This window comes from Balaenoptera musculus, chromosome 20 (assembly GCF_009873245.2).
Source record: "Balaenoptera musculus isolate JJ_BM4_2016_0621 chromosome 20, mBalMus1.pri.v3, whole genome shotgun sequence".
NCBI classification, from domain to species: Eukaryota; Metazoa; Chordata; class Mammalia; order Artiodactyla; family Balaenopteridae; genus Balaenoptera; species Balaenoptera musculus.
In genome coordinates this window covers 46,621,793-46,640,949 of record NC_045804.1, presented here as the reverse complement: position 1 = coordinate 46,640,949, position 19,157 = coordinate 46,621,793, and the positions used below count along the sequence as shown (strand labels likewise).

At 39.1% G+C, this 19,157-nt stretch overlaps 2 protein-coding genes across 6 annotated transcripts in view; one reads left to right on the top strand and one right to left on the bottom strand.

Annotated features, from left to right (window-relative positions):
* RPA1 (replication protein A1) overlaps positions 1 to 7,267 on the bottom strand; it is a 51,475-nt gene extending 44,208 nt beyond the window's left edge. The window contains exon 1 of the mRNA XM_036836824.1: positions 7,115 to 7,267. Within this exon, the coding sequence (XP_036692719.1) occupies positions 7,115 to 7,147 (33 nt within the window). The 5' untranslated portion in view covers positions 7,148 to 7,267. The remainder of the gene's footprint in view (positions 1 to 7,114) is intronic.
* A 195-nt stretch (positions 7,268 to 7,462) lies between these two features.
* The window catches only part of SMYD4 (SET and MYND domain containing 4), a 36,877-nt gene continuing 25,182 nt past the window's right edge, over positions 7,463 to 19,157 (top strand). For all 5 annotated transcript variants that reach the window (XM_036837157.1, XM_036837160.1, XM_036837155.1 and 2 more), the window contains exons 1-3: positions 7,463 to 7,693; positions 8,560 to 8,705; positions 18,873 to 19,017. In XM_036837157.1, the coding sequence (XP_036693052.1) occupies positions 8,572 to 8,705; positions 18,873 to 19,017 (279 nt within the window). In that variant the 5' untranslated portion in view covers positions 7,463 to 7,693; positions 8,560 to 8,571. The remainder of the gene's footprint in view (positions 7,694 to 8,559; positions 8,706 to 18,872; positions 19,018 to 19,157) is intronic.

Here is a 19,157-nt window from a genome sequence, read left to right as displayed (position 1 = left end):
ACTTAAACTATCAACAAACTTGACCTAATTAGATCATCTAACAACTGCAAAATACACATTCTTTTAAGTGTACCTGGAACATTTTCATCAAGATAGTCCATATACTGGGCAGTAAAGCTCTCAATAAATGTTGAAAAGTTCAATTCATACAGAGTATGTTATTTGACCACACTAGAATTAAACTAGAAATCAATAACAATATGATATCTAGAAAATCTCCAGATACTTGGAAGTTAAACAACAACCTTCTAAATAACCCATCTGTTGAAGAAGAAATCACAAGAGAAATTAGAAAGTTATTAACAATGAAAATTAAAATACAATCTATCTAAATTTGTGGGATGTACCTAGAGCAATGCTTAGAGGGGAAAATACAGCTTTAAATGCTCTCATTAGAGAAGAAAAAGCTCCAAAGTCAATTATCTAAGATTCCACCATAAGGAGCCAGAAAAAGAGTAAATTAAACCCAAGTACACAGAAGGAAAGAAATAATAAAAGAGCAAAAATCAATGAAATAGAAAATTGATAAATAATAGGAAAAACACAATTGAACCAAAAGCTGGTTCTTTGAAAAGATCAATAAAATTGATAAACTTCTAGCTAGTCTGGTAAAGAAAAAGAAAACACACATTCTCAATACCAGGAATGAAAAAGGCATCACTATAAATCATACATATATAAAATTTTATATATATTTATATATATATAATAAGGGAATATTAGGAACTTTATGAAACAACTTAAATGGATAAGTCCCTTAAAAAAACACAAATTATCAAAACTACATAAAAATACAGAAAATCTAGATAATTCTACATCTATTAAAGAAATTAAATTTATAATTTAAAATATTCCAAAAGAGTAAACTCTAGGTCCAGATGGCTTTACTGGTAAATTCTATCTAACACTGAATGACAAAAAAAACCAATCCTGCATAAATTATTTCAGGAGATAGAACACTTTACAACTCATTGTATGATGTTAGCTTTACTCTGATAGAAAAAACAAAGTCATTGTAAGAAAGAAAAATTACAGATCTATATATCACTCATCAATAAAGATGTAAAAATCCTCAACAAAATATCAGTAAATCAAATATAGCACTATATAAAATGTATATAATATGTCAAGACCATGTGAGGTTTATTCCAAGAAGGCAAGGTTTACTCAACATTCAAAAATCCATTATTGTAGTCTGTCACATTAACAGAATAAAGAAGAAAAACCACAACCATCTCAATAGATGCAGAAAAAGCATTTGACAAAATTCAACACTTATTCATTATAAAAAGTCTCAGCAAATTAGGGATAGAAGATAGGGTTAAAATGATAGCAGGCATCTACCAAAAAATCTAATTACCAATCACACTTAATGGCAAAACACTGAATGACCTCCCCTAAGATCAGGAACAAGGCAAGGATATAACTCTCATCACTTTTATTAAATATGGCAGTAGAGCTCCTAACTAATGCAACAAGACGAGAAAAAGAAATAAGGGCATAGGGACTTCCCTGGTGGTCCAGTGGGTAAGATTCTGAGCTCCCAATGAAGGGGGCCCGGGTTTGATCCCTGGTCGGGGAACTAGATCCTGCCTGCATGCCACAACTAAGAGTCCGCATACCACAATGAAGATCCCATGTGCCACAACTAAGACCTGGCGCAGCCTAAATAAATAAATAGATAAATAAATAAATATTTTTTAAAAATATATTTTAAAAAAAGAAATAAAGGCATAAAGATTGAAAAGGAAATAATAAAACTGTCTTTATGTGCAGATAAAGTCATGTATGTAGAAAATCCTAAGGCATCTACAAAAAACTACTAAGTCAATTTACCGAGTTTTCAGGATACAAGGTTAATATGCAAAAATCAACTGTATTTTTATATACTGCCAATTAACAACTGGAAAATGAAATTTTCAAAAATACCATTTTAATACCGTTAAAAAAACCTAAGTCTAACAATACATATGCAAGACTTGCATACTGAAAACTACAAAACACTGAGAGAAATTAAAGAAAACCTAAGTAAATGAGAGATATAGCATGTCCATGGTTTGAAAGATTCAATGTCTGTAAGAAGTCAAGTGATCCCAAATTGATCTATAAATGTAATGTACTATCAATCAAAATCCCATCAGCCTTTCTTTATTAGAAATTGACAAGCTGATTCTAAAATATATATGAAAACATAGAGAACCTAGATTCAGTAAAACAATTTTGAAAAAGAATGAAGCTGAAGAATTTATACTACCCAATTTCAAGACTTACTATATAACTACAGTTATGAAGACAATGTGTAAGTACTGACATACAGAGCAATGGCAGAATAGGCATTCCAGATATAGACCCACATATATATAAATTTTATCAAAGGTGACAACACAATTCAATGGAACATTATAGTCTTTATAACAAATGGGACTGAAAAAACTGAATATCTGCAATGGAAAGAATGATCTATACACCATACATAAAAAGGTAAACTTGAAATGGATTACAGGCCTGAATATAAACTAAAACTATAAAACTTCTAGAAGAAAACACAGGACAAAAGATTTGTAACCTTGGGGGAAACAAAGATTTTTGGGGACAGAAAAATACAATTCAGAAAAGGAAAAACAAAACAAAAAAAACCAACTGAACATCAAAATTTAAAACTGCTCTTTTAAAAAAACACCATTGAGTTTCCCTGGTGGCCTGGTAGTTAAGAATCTGCCTGCCAATGCAGGGGACATGGGTTAGAGCCCTGGTCCAGGAAGATCCCACATGCCGTGGAGCAACTAAGCCCGTGCGCCACAATTACTGAGCCTGTGCTCTAGAGCCCGCGAGCCACAACTACTGAGCCCACGTGCCACAACTATTGAAGCCTGAGCACCTAGAGCCCGTGCTCTGCAACAGAGAAGCCACTGTGATGAGAAGCTCGCGCACCGCAACGAAGAGTAGCCCCCGCTCGCCGCAGCTAGAGAAAGCCCGTGCGCAGCAACGAAGACCCAACGCAGCTGAAAATAAATAAATAAAATAAATTTATTTAAAAAAAAACAGCATTAAAAGAATGAAAAGCCTCAGATTGGGAGAAAATATATGTAATGCTTTTATGTAACAAAAGACATGTCCAGATTAAATAACGAATTCTTACAACTAATAAGAACACGTCCCAATTTTTTAAACAGGCAAAAGATACGAACAATACACTTCACAAAAGAAGGAATACAAACAGCCAATAAGCACATGAAAAGATGCTCAAGATCATTAGTCATCAGCAAAACACAAATTAAAATCACAGTGAGATACCACTACACATTCACTAGAATAGGTAAACCTAAAAAGACTGACAAAACTAAGTGTTCGTGAGGAAATGGAGCAAACAGAATTCTCATAAACACTTTGGAAATAGTTTAGCAATTTCTTATAAAGTTAAATGTTCAGTTATCACATGACCCAGCAATTGCACTCCCCAATATTTATCTCAGAGGAATTAAAATATATTTCCATAAGAAGACTTGTACATAAAAGTTCATAACACCTTCATTCATAATAGCCAAAAAGGAAAATAACCCAAATGTTCAACAGGTAAATAAACAAGTTGTGTTTATTCATACCATGGAATACTATTGGGCAATAAAAAGGTGCAAACTACTGAAACAACATGGATAAATCTCAAAAATCATTTTGCTGAAAGAAAGAAGCCAGACACAAAGGGTACATATTATTTGATTCCATTTATATGACGTTTTAGAACAGTCAAAACTGACCTGTAGTGGTAGAAACCAGAACCCAGAACAGTGGTTGCCTAGGGTAAGGGCAGGGGATGGGAAAGGAGCAGATTGGGGTGGTGTATACATTTGTCAAAACTCATCAAACTGCATATAGTTTGATGTATTACAGACTGATATAGTTTGTAAACAATATGTATTATAGCTTTTGTTACATGTAAATCAAATTGAACTTCAGTAAAGGTGGTTTTTTTTTTTTTTAAAGGAACAGAACTGGGGGAAGGGACAGGTCAGTAATTTCATCAAGCACCTTTCTGTTTTATTTGATTCTAAAACCAAATACATGTAGTACTTTATCATTCTTTTAAATTTATTTGTGTCATCATAAATAGTGAATATAAGACTTGCTCTTCTGGGACATATAGCATGATATATACACTTAAGACAGAACTGACTTAAATTTTCCAAATTAACATTGCTAATAAAAATACAAAGCAACAGTGGTGATCATTTTGTAATGTACAGAAATATCAAATTACTATGTTGTGCACCAAGAAATAACACAGTACTGTAAGCCAATTATACTTCAAAAACAAACAAACAAATGAACAAACTTATAGAAAAAAAGAGATCAGATTTGTGGTTACCAGAGGCAGGAAGTAGAAGGAGGAGGAACCGGACAAACGTGGTCAAAAGGTACAAATTTCCAGTTATAAGATAAATAAGTACCAGGGATGTAACATACAACATGATTAATATAATTAACAATGCTATATATGAAATATAATTAACAATGTTATATATGAAAGTTATTAAGAGAGTAAATCCTAAGAGTTCTCATCACAAGAAAAAAAAATACTTTTTTCTTTTTATTTTGTATCTATATGAGGTGATGGATATTCACTAAACTTACTGTGCTAATTGTTTCATGATGTATATAAGTCAAATCATTATGCTGTACACCTTAAACTTATACAGTGCTGTATGTCAATTATATCTCAATAAAACTGGAAGGAAAAAAATACAAAACAACAGAATGGAATGGTTCAGAGCACATGTTCAAACCTCACCTCATGCACAAATTACTTAACTTCTCTGGACTTCAGTTACTTTATCTGTAAGATGGGGTTAATGATAAAAATCTACTTTACAGGGTTACTGTAACTACTGACTATAATAAAGTATCTAGCACATTGGAAATGATCAAAAGTATTCGTTCCCTTCCCCTTTCTTTGTATTACCTAATTACTCAAGATACAAATGCTATTAGTTCTATTTACTACAATAGTTCCACGCATAATCTCTTATGTTAGCTCTTGCCGAAAATGCACTATTTGTGTGTTAGTGCTTACCCTTTGGGGTCTATGTCTTTTGAACTAAAATGATATTACCTGCTTTAGCTGATAAACAAACTTGACAAAGGTACTCTACACTCCTTCACCACAAACACACACACACACAAATTTTCCTCATCATTTACGAACAAAACCTAAGTGATACTTCACCTAACACTGGAAATATGTTTCCTAAATTTTGAATATGGCAAAAACTAACTCATCAAATTATTTGAAAAATACCAGTCACTTTCCTTGAAAGTGAAGAACAATTCCTAATTTGTCTTAAAGATACAAAGTAGCAGTTATAAAGTAAACAAGGACTACAATTTGCAATCACTTCTCGGGGTTATTTCTAACTTATTAAAATATTCACTCAACTCTGCCAACTGTTCTTCCCCATCCATCTCTGTCCCTTTCTTTTCCCTGCCTCGTGCAATTAGCAAACATTTATTGGGCACTTAAAACTTGCCAGCAGTCCTTCCGGTATTGGGGAGACTATGTTGAGCAAAAAAAGACATAATTTCAGGCCTCAAAGAATTTACAATCCAGTGGAGGGAGACAGAAAGTAACTGATATGAATCAAATAAACAACATATAAATGTAAGATCACATCTGTGATTATTAATAATAGGTAACATATAATGAGCATTTACTATGTATCAGGCATGGACTAAGCACTTTAAATTAATAGCTCATTTAATCGTCCCACTAACCTTAGGCAATAGGTACTAGGTATGATTAACCTCATTTGACAGAAGAGGAAAGGCAGAGTTTAATATCGTGAACAAACAGGAATTAGGGGTTGAAAATAAAGGGATTTAGCCTAGCAAGGGGAGTCAAGGAAGGCTTCTCTGAGGAAGTAACTGAGCAGAGACTTGGAAGGTTACGTTAGTCAGCAAGGGGAGAATGAACAACCACCCAGGCAGTAGGCACAGGTTAAAGAATGTCCAAAGCCCCTGTGGAAGGCAGGAGTATGAAATATACCCGGATTTAAATTAAAAAAAAAAAAAAAAGGAAAGGCTGGAAAGGAGGAAAGAACTGGTGGGAATATGCTATGATGGGAATGGCAGGAGGAGGGTTATGCTGGGTAGAAGTGAGAAGGCCAGGCAGAAACAATGGTGCCAGTGTGGATAGAGAAGTAGATGCATTTAAGAGATATATGTGGAGGTAAAACACACCAGACTTGGGGAGGGACTGGACATCCAGGGTGACTGAATGTGTAGCAAGAATGATTCCACAATTTCTGGCTGGTATAACTTAATGAATAATGGTGCCATTCATCCAGACAGGGAACGGTAGAGGCCCAAATTTAGAAAGATAATGGATTTGCTTTGGGACATGTTGAATTTAAAATGTTTTTGAGATATCAAGTACGCAGCTGAGTACTCTTCGGAGTAAAGGTGGCTCCGGACACAGAAATTTGTGAGCAATTGATATATAGATGGTAATTTGATTGTCTCGGGAGAAGAGTCAACAAAAATTTACAGAGATCTCCAAATAAGACGGGGAAAGACAAGCCAAGCTGAGCCACAGAAACCGAAAGAAGAGGGTGTTACCAAAAGAAAGCGATGCTCAATAGTCAAACGCTGCTGAGAACTCGAGTAAATTTAACTCTCAAAAGTGTCTGTTGGATTTAACGACCTGGAGGCACTGCTGACTTCAGCCAGGGTTACTTCTATCGTGAGCAGGGGAGTGACTGATTGGAGTCTGTTGAAGGGTTAATGGGAGGCGAGAAAAAGAAAGAACTGAAAACTGACAACTCTAGGAAAGTTAGGCTGCGGATGGGGGAAGGGGAGGAGAAAGAGAGTGGCTGCGGGAGAGAGATGGGCGAAAATCAACAGTTTATTTTGTTTCATTTCCTTAAGCAGGAAAAACATGAGCGTGTTTAAAAGACGATGGGAAAAATGCTTTGAGGAGTGATGATTCTAGGGAGTCACCCGGCGGTTCCTCCCCGGCCCCCTATGTCTCCTCCTCCCGTGTTCTCTCCTCCTTCTCCACCCCGCACAGCCCCAGGGCCCACAGCCACCCCGGCCCGCGCCCGGCTCGCAGGCGTCTCCTCACCGCAATGGCCCCCTCGCTCAGGTGGCCCACCATGGTTCCGCCGCCACAACTCCAGCTCTCCGACTCCCCTGCAGCCCTGGCTTTACTCCAGGGAACCCGCGCGCTCCAAAGCGATTGGCCCCAGGACCTGCGTGCACCAGGACGGCCTCCCGACGTGCGCACGGCACGGGGGCGGGTTTAGGAGCCGAGCAGCCACTTCATTGGCCGAGGCGCGGCGGGTGGCCCACGTGACTCACCGGAGCCCAGGTCCGGGGCCTAGTCGCTGGATTGCGGGGCCAGGGGGCGGGGCGCGGAACCGCGGAGCGCGCGAAGCGTGATGCGCGAAGCGTGACGCGGACGCAGCGAAGGGCGCGGAGAGGACGAGTTCCGGCAGCTTTCCGAGCTGACTCTCGGAAACGTACCCCACTCGGCCTTTGGTGGGCAGACACTGACTGGTAGCCCAGAGGAGTGGTAGAGCTGTTGCCATAGTAACTCTGCTACTAGATGTAGTCAAAGCATTGACTTGCTTCCTTCAGCAACCCAGAGTTGAACTCCCTCAGGTTCCAGACCCTGAGCTTGGCACAGTGGGGATCTCTCAAGGTAAATAAGACCTGGTCCCTACCCTCAGAGGAGAGCACAGTCTGTCGAGGGAGTTTCTGCTGTGAGGAGCACTAACTCAAGGTAGACGTGGTTTGGGCCCCAGGAGAGACACAAAGTGTGCTGCTATCACAGGTGGAAAAATCAGGGAAGGCTTCCCGGAGGAGATACCATTTGAACTGGGTCTTGAAGAATGTTTGGAAATTTGCCAGGTGGACTCCAAGTGAGGGTAGGGCCAATGAATAGTCTTTGTAAAACCTAGGGAGATGAATAGCCTGGCAAGCTGGGGATAGCTTTGAGTAGCTAGGATAGTAGGGTACAGAGGAGGAAGTGAGACTTGAGCATTAGAAAGTAAGCCAAGAGTTAAATAATGAAGGGTTTGTACTGGGCTTCCCTAAATGCTAGGAGGAGCATTGATGAATTTAAGGCAGAGTACTGACATCTGTCTCAATGTAGAGGATGGACTGAATTTGGAATGGGGAAGTGGGGGGTCTGAGGGCGTGTAGACTAGTTATGACACGCCAGAAAGAATGCCGGACAGGAAATGGTGCGGGCTTGAACTAAAGGAGTGACCTGGGGATTGAAAAGAAAAAACTGAACTGGGTAAGAGTTCTGATTCATCATTGTATAACCAGTACCTAGTATGATGCCTGGAACAAAGTAAGTTTTCAATAAATATTTCTGAATGAAGGGATGTTGAGTGAATTGGGGTGAGAAACAATAGATGCTTCCTCAGCATGTAAACAACTATAGGAAGAGACCACAAGAATTGATTTTGTTGCTTCATGCATGCTTGAATGAAATCTGGACTTTCTAGAATTGTGCATTTGTAGAAATCCGAATTCCTTATTTTCTTATTCATTTTTTAGATTTAAAGTAGCATGGATCTGCCCGTGGATGAGTGGAAATCATACATACTTCAGAAGTGGTCTTTGCTCCCCAAGTCCATTCAGGTTACAATTTCTACAGCAGAGACTCTAAGCGATCTCTTTCTTCACTCATCTTCACTTCTTCAGTAAGTGAATGGAAGCTTTAACCAGGGAAATTTTGATGCGGAAAACGTTGTCTTTTGTGATTTGCTCTCAAATTATATCTTTTTTTTTTTTTATAAATTTATGTATTTATTTATTTTTGGGTCTTCATTGCTGCGCCTGGGCTTTCTTTAGTTGCGTTGAGTGGGGGTTACTCTTCCTTGCAGTGCGCGGGCTTCTCATTGCAGTGGCTCCTCCTGTTGTGGAGCACAGGCTCTAGGCGCGCAGGCTTCAGTAGTTGCAGCACACGGGCTCAGTAGTTGTGGCACGCGGGCTCTAGAGTGCAGACTCAGTAGTTGTGGTGCACAGGCTTAGCTGCTCTGTGGCATGTGGGATCTTCCCAGACCAGGGCTCAAACCCGTGTCCCCCGTGTTGGCAGACGGATTCTTAACTACTATGCCACCAGGGAAGCCCATCAAATTACATCTCTTTTTGATGGAAGAGTTACGTTTAGATTTTTATATTTTGGGGCATTCAACAGTTCTTGCTGTTTACACAGTTCTTTCTAACCTACTATTATACAACAGGTAGGGATGCTATTTAGCTTTCTCGGTGTCAATATTATGTTTCAGTAATCAGTGCCTTGCTGTCATCACTAGGCTCTGCACCTTGCTGTATCCCAAAGGATATAGTGGAGATTTACTAGCTGCACATAGAAATTCATGAATGCTCATATTTGGAAGGAACGATAGAGGTCATACAGTCTAACCCCAGTAGTTTTCAAACACTCTTGACTACACTCTTCAATAAGAAATATATTTTACATCACAACCTAGTACACACATACGTATATAAAAAACTGAAACAGGGGACTTCCCTGGTGGTCCGGTGGTTAAGACTCTGTGCTTCCACTACGGGGGGCACGGCATCCACCCCTGGTCGGGGAACCAAGATCCTGCATGCCGCGGCGTGGCCAAAAAAATAAAAAATAAGTAAATAAAAAACTGAAGCAGGAGTTTCCCAAACTTCATTCAGTGAATTTTTATTGAACATCTGTTTTGTGCCAGCCACTGTGCTCAGTGCTTAGTAAACAAAAAATACATCATTTATACAGTGGAGGATTACTGGACTGAATGTCAATATTATGACATAGTATGAGTGTGTTTCATGTTTGGTAATTGCAATCATTGTTGCTTTTGTTGTGGTCATTCATGTACAATGCTTGGTGTCAGTCTATTTATGTCTTGTAAAAATAAAATACAGTGTGTGTGTGTGTGAATAAAAAAAAAAAAAAAAATACATCATTTAAAAAAAATAGACAAAGATCCTTACCTTTGAGGAGCTTAATTCTAGCAAGGAGGCACAGCCAATAAACATCATAAATAAATAAAATATATAGTATGTTAAAGGTGATAAATACAGTAGAGTAAACAAAAAGGAAAAATTGAACAGGGTAGGGGAAATAGGCAGTGCTGGGAGCGAGAGTACAGATTGTAGTATTAAGTAGTATAGTCAGATATGCCTCATTGAAAGAGTGAAAGTGGAGCAAAGTCTTGGAGATACAGGAGTTAACTGAGTAGATATCTGAGAGAAGAGCATTCCAGGCAGAGATCCTAAGGTGGGAGCGTGTCTGGCATGTTTAAGCAACAGCAAGCTGGATGAACAGCTAGTGGTGGATGAACAGAGTAAGCCAGAGGGAGAGTGGTAGGAAATACCATCAGAGAGGTAATGGGACATGCATGGGAGTTGGGGAAGAGCAGGTGGCACAAATCGAGTTGACCCTTTCTTAGTGCCTTATCTTTTTACCCTGAGTAGGAAGTTATTGCAGGGTATAGTAGGCAGAATTCTAGAAATGCCCCCCGCCGCCACCACGCCAGCATTCTGGTCCCCTGGTTACTCAATCCTGGTCCCCTGGTGACTCAATCTAACATTAACCTAAGCACTGCTGGGAAGGGATTGGGCTGATGTAATGAAAGCCCCAAGCCCCCTGACTTTGAGAGACAATTACTGGGTGGGTGTAACCCAATCAGACCAGACCTTTAAAAGCAGAGAGTGCTTCCTGGCTAACAGCCAGCAAGGAAATGGGGACCTCAGACCTACAATTGCAAGGAACTGGCTTCTGTCAGTTCTAAACTCAACATCCTGAATGAGTTTAGATACAGATTCTTTCCCAGATCCTCTCTATAAGAGGTCACCTTGATTTCAGCCTTGTGAGACCCTAAGCAGAGAGACCAGGCAAGCCCACCTGGACTTCTGATCTACAGAACTGAGGATAATCAATGGGTATTGTTTTAACCTGCTGAATATGTGGTAGTTGTTACACAACAATAGAAAACGAATTCACAGGGTTTTGAGATAAGAGTGATACGATCTGATTATATTTTAAACAGATGTCAGCAAACAACAACCCACAGGGTAAATCCATCCCACTGCCTGTTTTTGTGTGGCCATCAGCTAAGAATGGTTTTTACAGATAAATATTTGTAGTCGATTTGATGATCGGGAACATTGGCTTTGAATCACAGTTTAGCAAAATGGTATCCATTTCTATTTTTTTTAGTTTTTTTTAAATTTTATTTATTTATTTATTTATTTATGGCTGTGTTAGGTCTTCGTTTCTGTACGAGGGCTTTCTCTAGTTGCGGCAAGTGGGGGCCACTCTTCATCACGGTGCGCGGGCCTCTCACTATCGCGTCCTCTCTTGTTGCGGAGCACAGGCTCCAGATGCGCAGGCTCAGTAATTGTGGCTCACGGGCCTAGTTGCTCCGCGGCATGTGGGATCTTCCCAGACCAGGGCTCGAACCCGTGTCCCCTGCATTGGCAGGCAGATTCTCAACCACTGCGCCACCAGGGAAGCTCTACTTTTTAATTATAGCATTAGTTAGACCTCTGATGCAATGTTGAATAGTAACAGGCATTTAGGACATTGCTATAGGTTTATAGTATATACCCTTTATCAGTTTAAGGAAGTTGCGCTATATTGTATCACAAATAAGTGTTGAATTTTATCAGTCCTTTTTTTGGATATATTTTGGGAGGAATGATCCTTTTCTTATTCCACTTTAATCTGTTAAGGCAGAATTGACATCAGTAGATTTACTGAAGTTGAACTGTTTTGGAGAATAACTCTGGTTATCATATAATATTTTTTTTAACACAGGGCTAGATTCAATTTGCTGAGGTTATTTTTAGGATTTTTATATCTATGTTCTTAAATGGTATTAGACTATATATTTTTTTGTGTGTGCTCTATTCATCACCTCTTGGTATCAGGGTTATGATAGCTTCATAGCATGAATTGGAGAGCTTCCCATATTTCTCTATGCTCTGAAATAATTTATATAATGTAGGGATTATTTGATTCTTTAAAGCTGGTAGAAAAATCCTGTAAAATTATGTAGACCTGGTACCTTATTTTTTTTAATATTTATTTATATATTATTTATTTATTTATTTTGGCTGCACTGGGTCTCAGTTGTAGCATGCGAACTCTTAGTTCCGTCATGCATGTGGGATCTAGTTCCCTGACCAGGGATCGAACCCGGGCCCCCCTGTATTGGGAGCACAGAGTCTTACCCACTGGACCACCAGGGAAGTCCCTAGACCTGGTACCTTATTACATGGAAATAGTTTCCTTTTTTAGTTTATTTTTTATCAGAATAATATGCATATAGTGTAAGAAGTCAAATAGTACTTCAAAACATATAAAGAAAAACAGCAACTCTCACTTACTCTTCCCCATTTCTATTCTGCAAAGACTGATATTTAAAATCATTCTGTTTCTTCCAGCATTTAATTTCATGTTACTAAACAGTATGCTAATATTGCTATTTTTGAATTTTTAGTTTTAGTTGCCAAATGTAGCTCTCTTACCCCCAACTCACATGTATATACTTTGTTTTTCCCTCATTCTATCATCATAACTATATTATAATTTATAATATATAACCAGTAGAATATGATACTGGTTAAACCAGTTTTCAACATGTATATCATTATGTCTATGTAAATATCATATGAACCACAAAGTATACTTTGAATTACATTTCCTTTCTTGTACAACTCTTGTTTTCCCTGAAGTTAATAATTGCCTCTATTTTTATTTGTTCTGTATATCTCTCACTACTTCATCCCCAAACTTCTCTACTTAACAAGTTAGTTCCAAAGAGCTGTTTGTAAAACTATTCAATCTAAAATGACCAAAAAAGATTTAAATTTCTAATCTCCATATGTTTGCCCAGTAAATGAAAGTATGAATTGGGCCTTTAAAGCTTAAAGCCAGGCATACACTCTTCTTTCTTGCCACTTACAGTCTTTGAGGAATGTTTTCCCAGATTAGATGCGTTTTGTCCATATCAAAGACCTTTTGAGACAAGTGGACCTCTCACATTGATAATCTACAGTGTCCTAGGGAATCCGTAACAGACTCAGTATCCGCACTCACTGCCTTCCTATTTGTTTTGATTTTACACTGATTCAAATGGAATACTTTGTTTTGCCAGAAATCAAGGAAATGCTCAAAGACTAACGGATTTAAGTAAAAAAAGAACATAGGAGCCAGTCTGAAGAGGTTTCCATCGGCCAAATTTAGGACAATATGAGCATCAAAAAGTATAATGATGGTAATGGTTTATAAGAATGAATTTTTTTAAGTCCATGGTGATACTCAAAAAAATACATAAATAAGTAAAAGGAGAAAAGGGGGAAACATTTATCTTTACAGAAAAATGCTAATTAATAAGTTTAGAAATAATGATAGAATTAGAAAATCACCATTTTGTAACTCCCAGTGTAATAAGTGATTCTGGCAATAATCGTCAATGGATGCTCAAAACATTAGAAGAAAGATCACTGGGAAACAGGTTATTCACATGGTCTCAAAGTATGGCCCCATAGATTACTTATTAATGTTACTTATTACAAGGGGAAAGTGATCTTTATATTAGAGAAATCCAGCAGTCACCACTTTAACCAAGTGACCAAACAACATCACCAGTAGTGATGGGACTGCCTGACATGTGTCTCCTGGTTTGAAACAACAAGAAGTATACAAGATTTAGTGATGGACTAATATCCTTGACAAAAATTGTTCGATCTGAATCTAATCATGAGGAAACAATGAGACAATACCAGAATGTGTAACGTTTTCCTGGCCTTGAGTCTTCAAAAAAACTTAATCATGAAAAACAAAAAAATTATGGGACTGTCTCAAAAGAAACTAATGAGAAATAACTAAATGCAGTACGTTAGAACCTTGATCCGGCATCAGGTTGGGGTAAGAAAAAGAAAGAAAAGACATTTTAGGAATAATGGAGAAATTTTAAATGATATTTGAATTAGTGGGGTTTTTTTAAATTTAATTTAATTTATTTATTTGGTTGCATCGGGTCTTTGTTGCTGCATGTGGGCTTTCTCTAGTTGCATCGAGCGGGGGCTACGCTTTGTTGCGGTGCTCGGGCTTCTCACTGCAGTGGTTTCTCTTGTTACGGAGCTCGGGCTTTAGGCGCACGGGCTCCAGTAGTTGTGGCACGTGGGCTCAGTAGTTGTGGCTCGCGGGCTCTAGAGCTCAGGCTCAGTAGTTGTGGCGCACAGGCTTAGTTGCTTCGCTGCATGTGGGATCTTCCTGGACCAGGGATCGAACCCGTGTCCCCTGCATTGGCAGGCGGATTCTTAACCACTGTGCCACCAGGGAAGTCCCTAGTGTTAATTTTTTAGGCATGATAATGATATTGTGATATCAAGATATAGGAGAATGTCCTTTTTCTTAGCAGAGGCATGCTGAAATATTTAGAGGTGAACTTCCATGATGAGTGCACTTACTTTCAGGAAAAAAAATGTGTATGTGTGAATGTGTGCAAGTTATTAAGCTACAGTTTCTCAGCTGTGATCTTCTGTATTCTCGGCTGGGGCTGGGACTTTCTGCTTTCCCAATTGACCTTATAAGAGGCTTTACCTCTCTAGGGCTCTAGAAAGAGAAGGCACGGCTAGAAGAAGGAACTTGGTTCTTTCTATCTGCTTCCTAGTTAGACTCTACATGCCAAAGAATGAAGTTGGACCTTTACCTTACACCATATGCAAAAGCTAACTCAAAATAACTCAAAGACCTAAACTTAAGAGCTAAAATCATAAAACTCTTAGAAGAAAACATAAGCCAAAAGCTTATGACATTGGATTTGGCATCTTTTTCTTGGCTATGACACCAAAGGCACAGGCAACAAAAGAAAAAAATAGGCAAATCAGACTTCATGAAAAGTAAAATATTTAGTGCATCAAGTGACTATCAACAGAGTTAAATGGGCAACCCACAGAATGGGAGAAAATATTGCAAATCATACATCTGCTAAAGGATTAATATCCAGACCATATAAAGAACTCCTAAGACTCAACGACAACAACAAAAAACCCAGTTTAAAAATAGGCAAAGAGCCCCGCTCACCGCAACTAGAGAAAGCCCATGGGCAGCAACAAAGACCCAACACAGCCCAAAATAAATAAGTAAATTTTTTTTAAAAATGGGCAAAGGACTTGCATAGATATTTCTTCCAAGAAGATAAGCACATGAAATAAGCATATGAAAAGATGCTCTTAACATCACTAATCATTAGGGAGATGCAAATCAGACTGCAACAAGATACCTTATTATCCTCATACTCATTAGATGGCTACTATCCAAAAAAATAAAACAGAAAATAACAAGTGTTGGTGAGGATGTGGAGAAATTGGAGCCCTTGTGCACTGTTGGTGGGAATGTAAAATGGTATAGCCACTATGAAGAACAGTATGGCAATTCTTCAAATAATTAGAAATAGAATTACTGGGACTTCCCTGGTGGCGCAGTGGTTGAGAAGCCATCTGCCAAGGCAGGGGACACAGGTTCGAGCCCTGGTCCAGGAAGATCCCACGTGCTGCGGCGCAACTAAGCCTGTGTGCCACAACTACTGAGCCTGAGCTCTAGAGCCCGTGAGCCACAACTACTGAGCCTGCGTGCTGCAACTACTGAAGCCTGCGAGCCTAAAGCCTGTGCTCCGCAACAAGAGAAGCCACCGCAATGAGAAGCCCGCGCACCGGAACGAAGAGTAGCCCCTGCTCGCTACAACCAGAGAAAGCCCGCACGCAGCAACGAAGACCCAATGCTGCCAAAAATTTAATTAATTAGTTAATTAATTATTTAAAAAGACAAGTAAGGCACCAATTTAAAAAAAAAAAATAGAATTACTATATAATCCAGCAATCTTACTTCTGGGTTTATACCCAAAAGAATTGAAAATGGGACTTGAACAGATTTATTTGCACACCAGTGTTCAGAGCAGTATTCATAATAGCCAAGAGTGAAAATAGCCCAAATGTCCATTAACAGATGAGTGGATAAACTGTGATATATACATATAATGGAATATTACTCAGCTATAAAAAGGAATGAACCTAGGAAACATTATGTTAAGTGAAACAAGCCAGACGTAAAAGGATGAATACTTTACCATTCCACTTACATGAAGTACCTAGAGTAGACAAATTCATAGAAACAGAAAGTGAAATAGAGGTTATCAAGGGCTGGGGAGAGGGAGGAATGAAGAGTTATCATTTAATGAGTGCAGAGTTCTAGTTTGGGCTGGTGAAAAATTTCTGGAAATGGATAGCGGTGACAATCGCACAATATTGTGAATGTACTAAGTACATTCTTAATGCCACTGAACTATATACTTTAGTTAAAATGACAAGTTTTTAAATATTTTAGCACAATAAAAAAATTAATTAGAAAATTGTTCCATCTCACTTCCACAAATTTTTTATCATAACATTCCAGAAGAAAATTTGAAATATATTAAAAAAAGAAAGCTTTTCAAAACTTTCAATTAATTACTGAGTTAAACCTGGTGCAAGAAGAATGAATTATTGCAGCTTAGTTCTTAATTACACTGAAGAACAATTACAAAAACATTGACTTAGGGGCTTCCCTGGTGGCTCAGTGGTTGAGAATCCACCTGCCAATGCAGGGGACACGGGTTCGTGCCCCGGTCCGGGAAGATCCCACATGCCGCGGAGCAACTAGGCCCGTGAGCCACACCTACTGAGCCTGTGCGTCTGGAGCCTGTGCTCCGCAACGGGAGAGGCCGCGACGGTGAGAGGCCCGCGCACCGCGATGAAGAGTGGCCCCCGCTCGCCGCAACTAGAGAAAGCCCTCGCACAGAAACGAAGACCCAACACAACCAAAAATAAATAAATAAATAAAATTAAAAAAAAAAAATTGAGTTTGTCATCATTTTGGATTAAGATTAAAGAATATACATTGTTAGGCAAGAAGAATTTTGCTATTGTTACTGTTCATCACAACTTCTTTGTTTGAATAGGGTTTTCAGGTTTAACCTAATTTAAAACAACATAGGGCTTCCCTGGTGGCGCAGTGGTTGAGAATCTGCCTGCCAATGCAGGGCACACGGGTTCGAGCCCTGGTCTGGGAGGATCCCACATGCCGCGGAGCGATTGGGCCTGTGAGCTACAATTGCTGAGCCTGCGCGTCTGGAGCCTGTGCTCCGCAGCAAGAGAGGCCGCGATGGTGAGAGGCCCGCGCACAGCGATGAAGAGTGGCCCCCGCCTGCCACAACTGGAGAAAGCCCTCACACAGAAACGAAGACCCAACACAGCCATAAGTAAATTAATTAATTAAAAAAAAAAAAAAAAAAAAAAAACAACATAAAGACAAACAGAACAAAGAATAGGATCTATGGTGTACCAGATATTCATGGTGTATTGTCCTCATATTTTCTGGACTGGAATAAATTTTGAACAGGCAAGCACACCTTCTGAATTAAATAAAATCTTTACTTGTTTTTCTTTTTGTGTTATTTATTTTGAGATTTTTTTCTGTATTGTGTTTAAATATTAATAAAATCATATTTGATATTAACTTAAAGATCAATAGTGTTTTGTGAAATTTCCATATATACATACACAGATGCAGCTTACTGAATCACAATGTGAAAGGTATTTCTTTTTTTTTGTTGTTGTTGTTCCATTACTGCCTTTTTGGGTTTTTTGTTTTTAATCTTTTATTTTTGGCTGCACTGGATCTTTGTTGCTGCACTCGGGCTTTCTCTATTTGCTGCGAGCCGGGGCTACTCGTCATTGTGGCGTGCCGGTTTCTCATCGCCGTGGCTTCTCTTGTTGCCGAGCAGAGGCTCTAGGTGCGCGGGCTTCAGTAGTTGTGGCTCACGGGCTTAGTTGCTCCGCGGCATGTGGGATCTTCCATGTGGGATCTTCCCGGGCCAGAGCTCGAACCCATGTCCCCTGCATTGGCAGGCGGATTCTTAACCACTGCGCCACCAGGGAAGCCCGTGAAAGGTATTTCTTATTGTGGGTCTTTGTAAACAAACATTTGATAAACACTTTTCTAAACATTCTGCAGTTTTGTCTTTGATTTCCCCTTTGACCTAGGAGTTGCTTAAGAGAATTTTTAGTTCCCATGTTATTCATATTTTGCTTCATTGCATTGTATAGTCAAAGAGTGTAGTCTAGGTTATTCTATACTATTTCTTTTTATTGGAAAAAAGGTGTATGTTTGTGTATTTATACATTAGAGAATTCATATACTTGTTTTTAAAAACTTTGCAGGTTGCAATAATTTCAGATTTACTTGCAAAAATAGGATAAAGAATTGTTGTGCAATGCCCTTCTTTCAGATTCCCCGAATGTTAACATTTCGCTACATTTACTTTATGATTCATCCCATCTCTTCCTCTTCTTCCTTCTCCTCCTCCTCTTCCTCCTCCTCCTTCCCTCCCCCTCCTCCTTCCCTCTGCCTTCCCTCCCCCCACTTCTTGTCTCTCCCTCCCCCTTCTCTCCCTCCCTCCCCTCTGTCAGCCATTCACTCAGGTATTTTCAACAAAGTTTAGGTGGCGAGTATACCTTGGTGCAAAGACTTGTGTATTGTCGTTCTCCACACCCAAGCTTCTATGTAATGCATTATCCAAGGAATGGTTTATTGGCCAGTAACTGAATAAAAAACTTATATTCTGTCCTAATAGAAATTCCAGTCCCTATGTCTCTGAGACCAAAGATTTTTCCCCCCAGTCACATTACATAACACACCCAACCTCTTTTGTCCCAGTATTTTGTAGGCAGTCACTCCTGTTTCAGGTGCAATGGTTAGGAGTTTTCCTAGAAATAACAAATTTGTGCTTTTTTGTTGTTGTGGTTGTTCTTTCTTCATGAAGACCGGAGGATGAGATGTTTTTAAAAAGGCTTTCTAAAGGTTACCTTGTTGGAAAGGATCCCAACGCTCCCCTTTTCTACAGAGAAGAAGGAAACAAAAAATTTCAGAAGAAGGATTATATGGGAGCCACAGTGCTGTACTCTAAGGTAAGACGACCGCGCCACCCCCCCACCCCCGGCCCGGCTCAGCAGGAGGGGCTGTCTCAACAATTTAACAATGCATATTTCTTCAAAAGATAGAACCGTTACTGCTGAATTGTGAATTGTGTAGCCACTAGTAGCTTTGC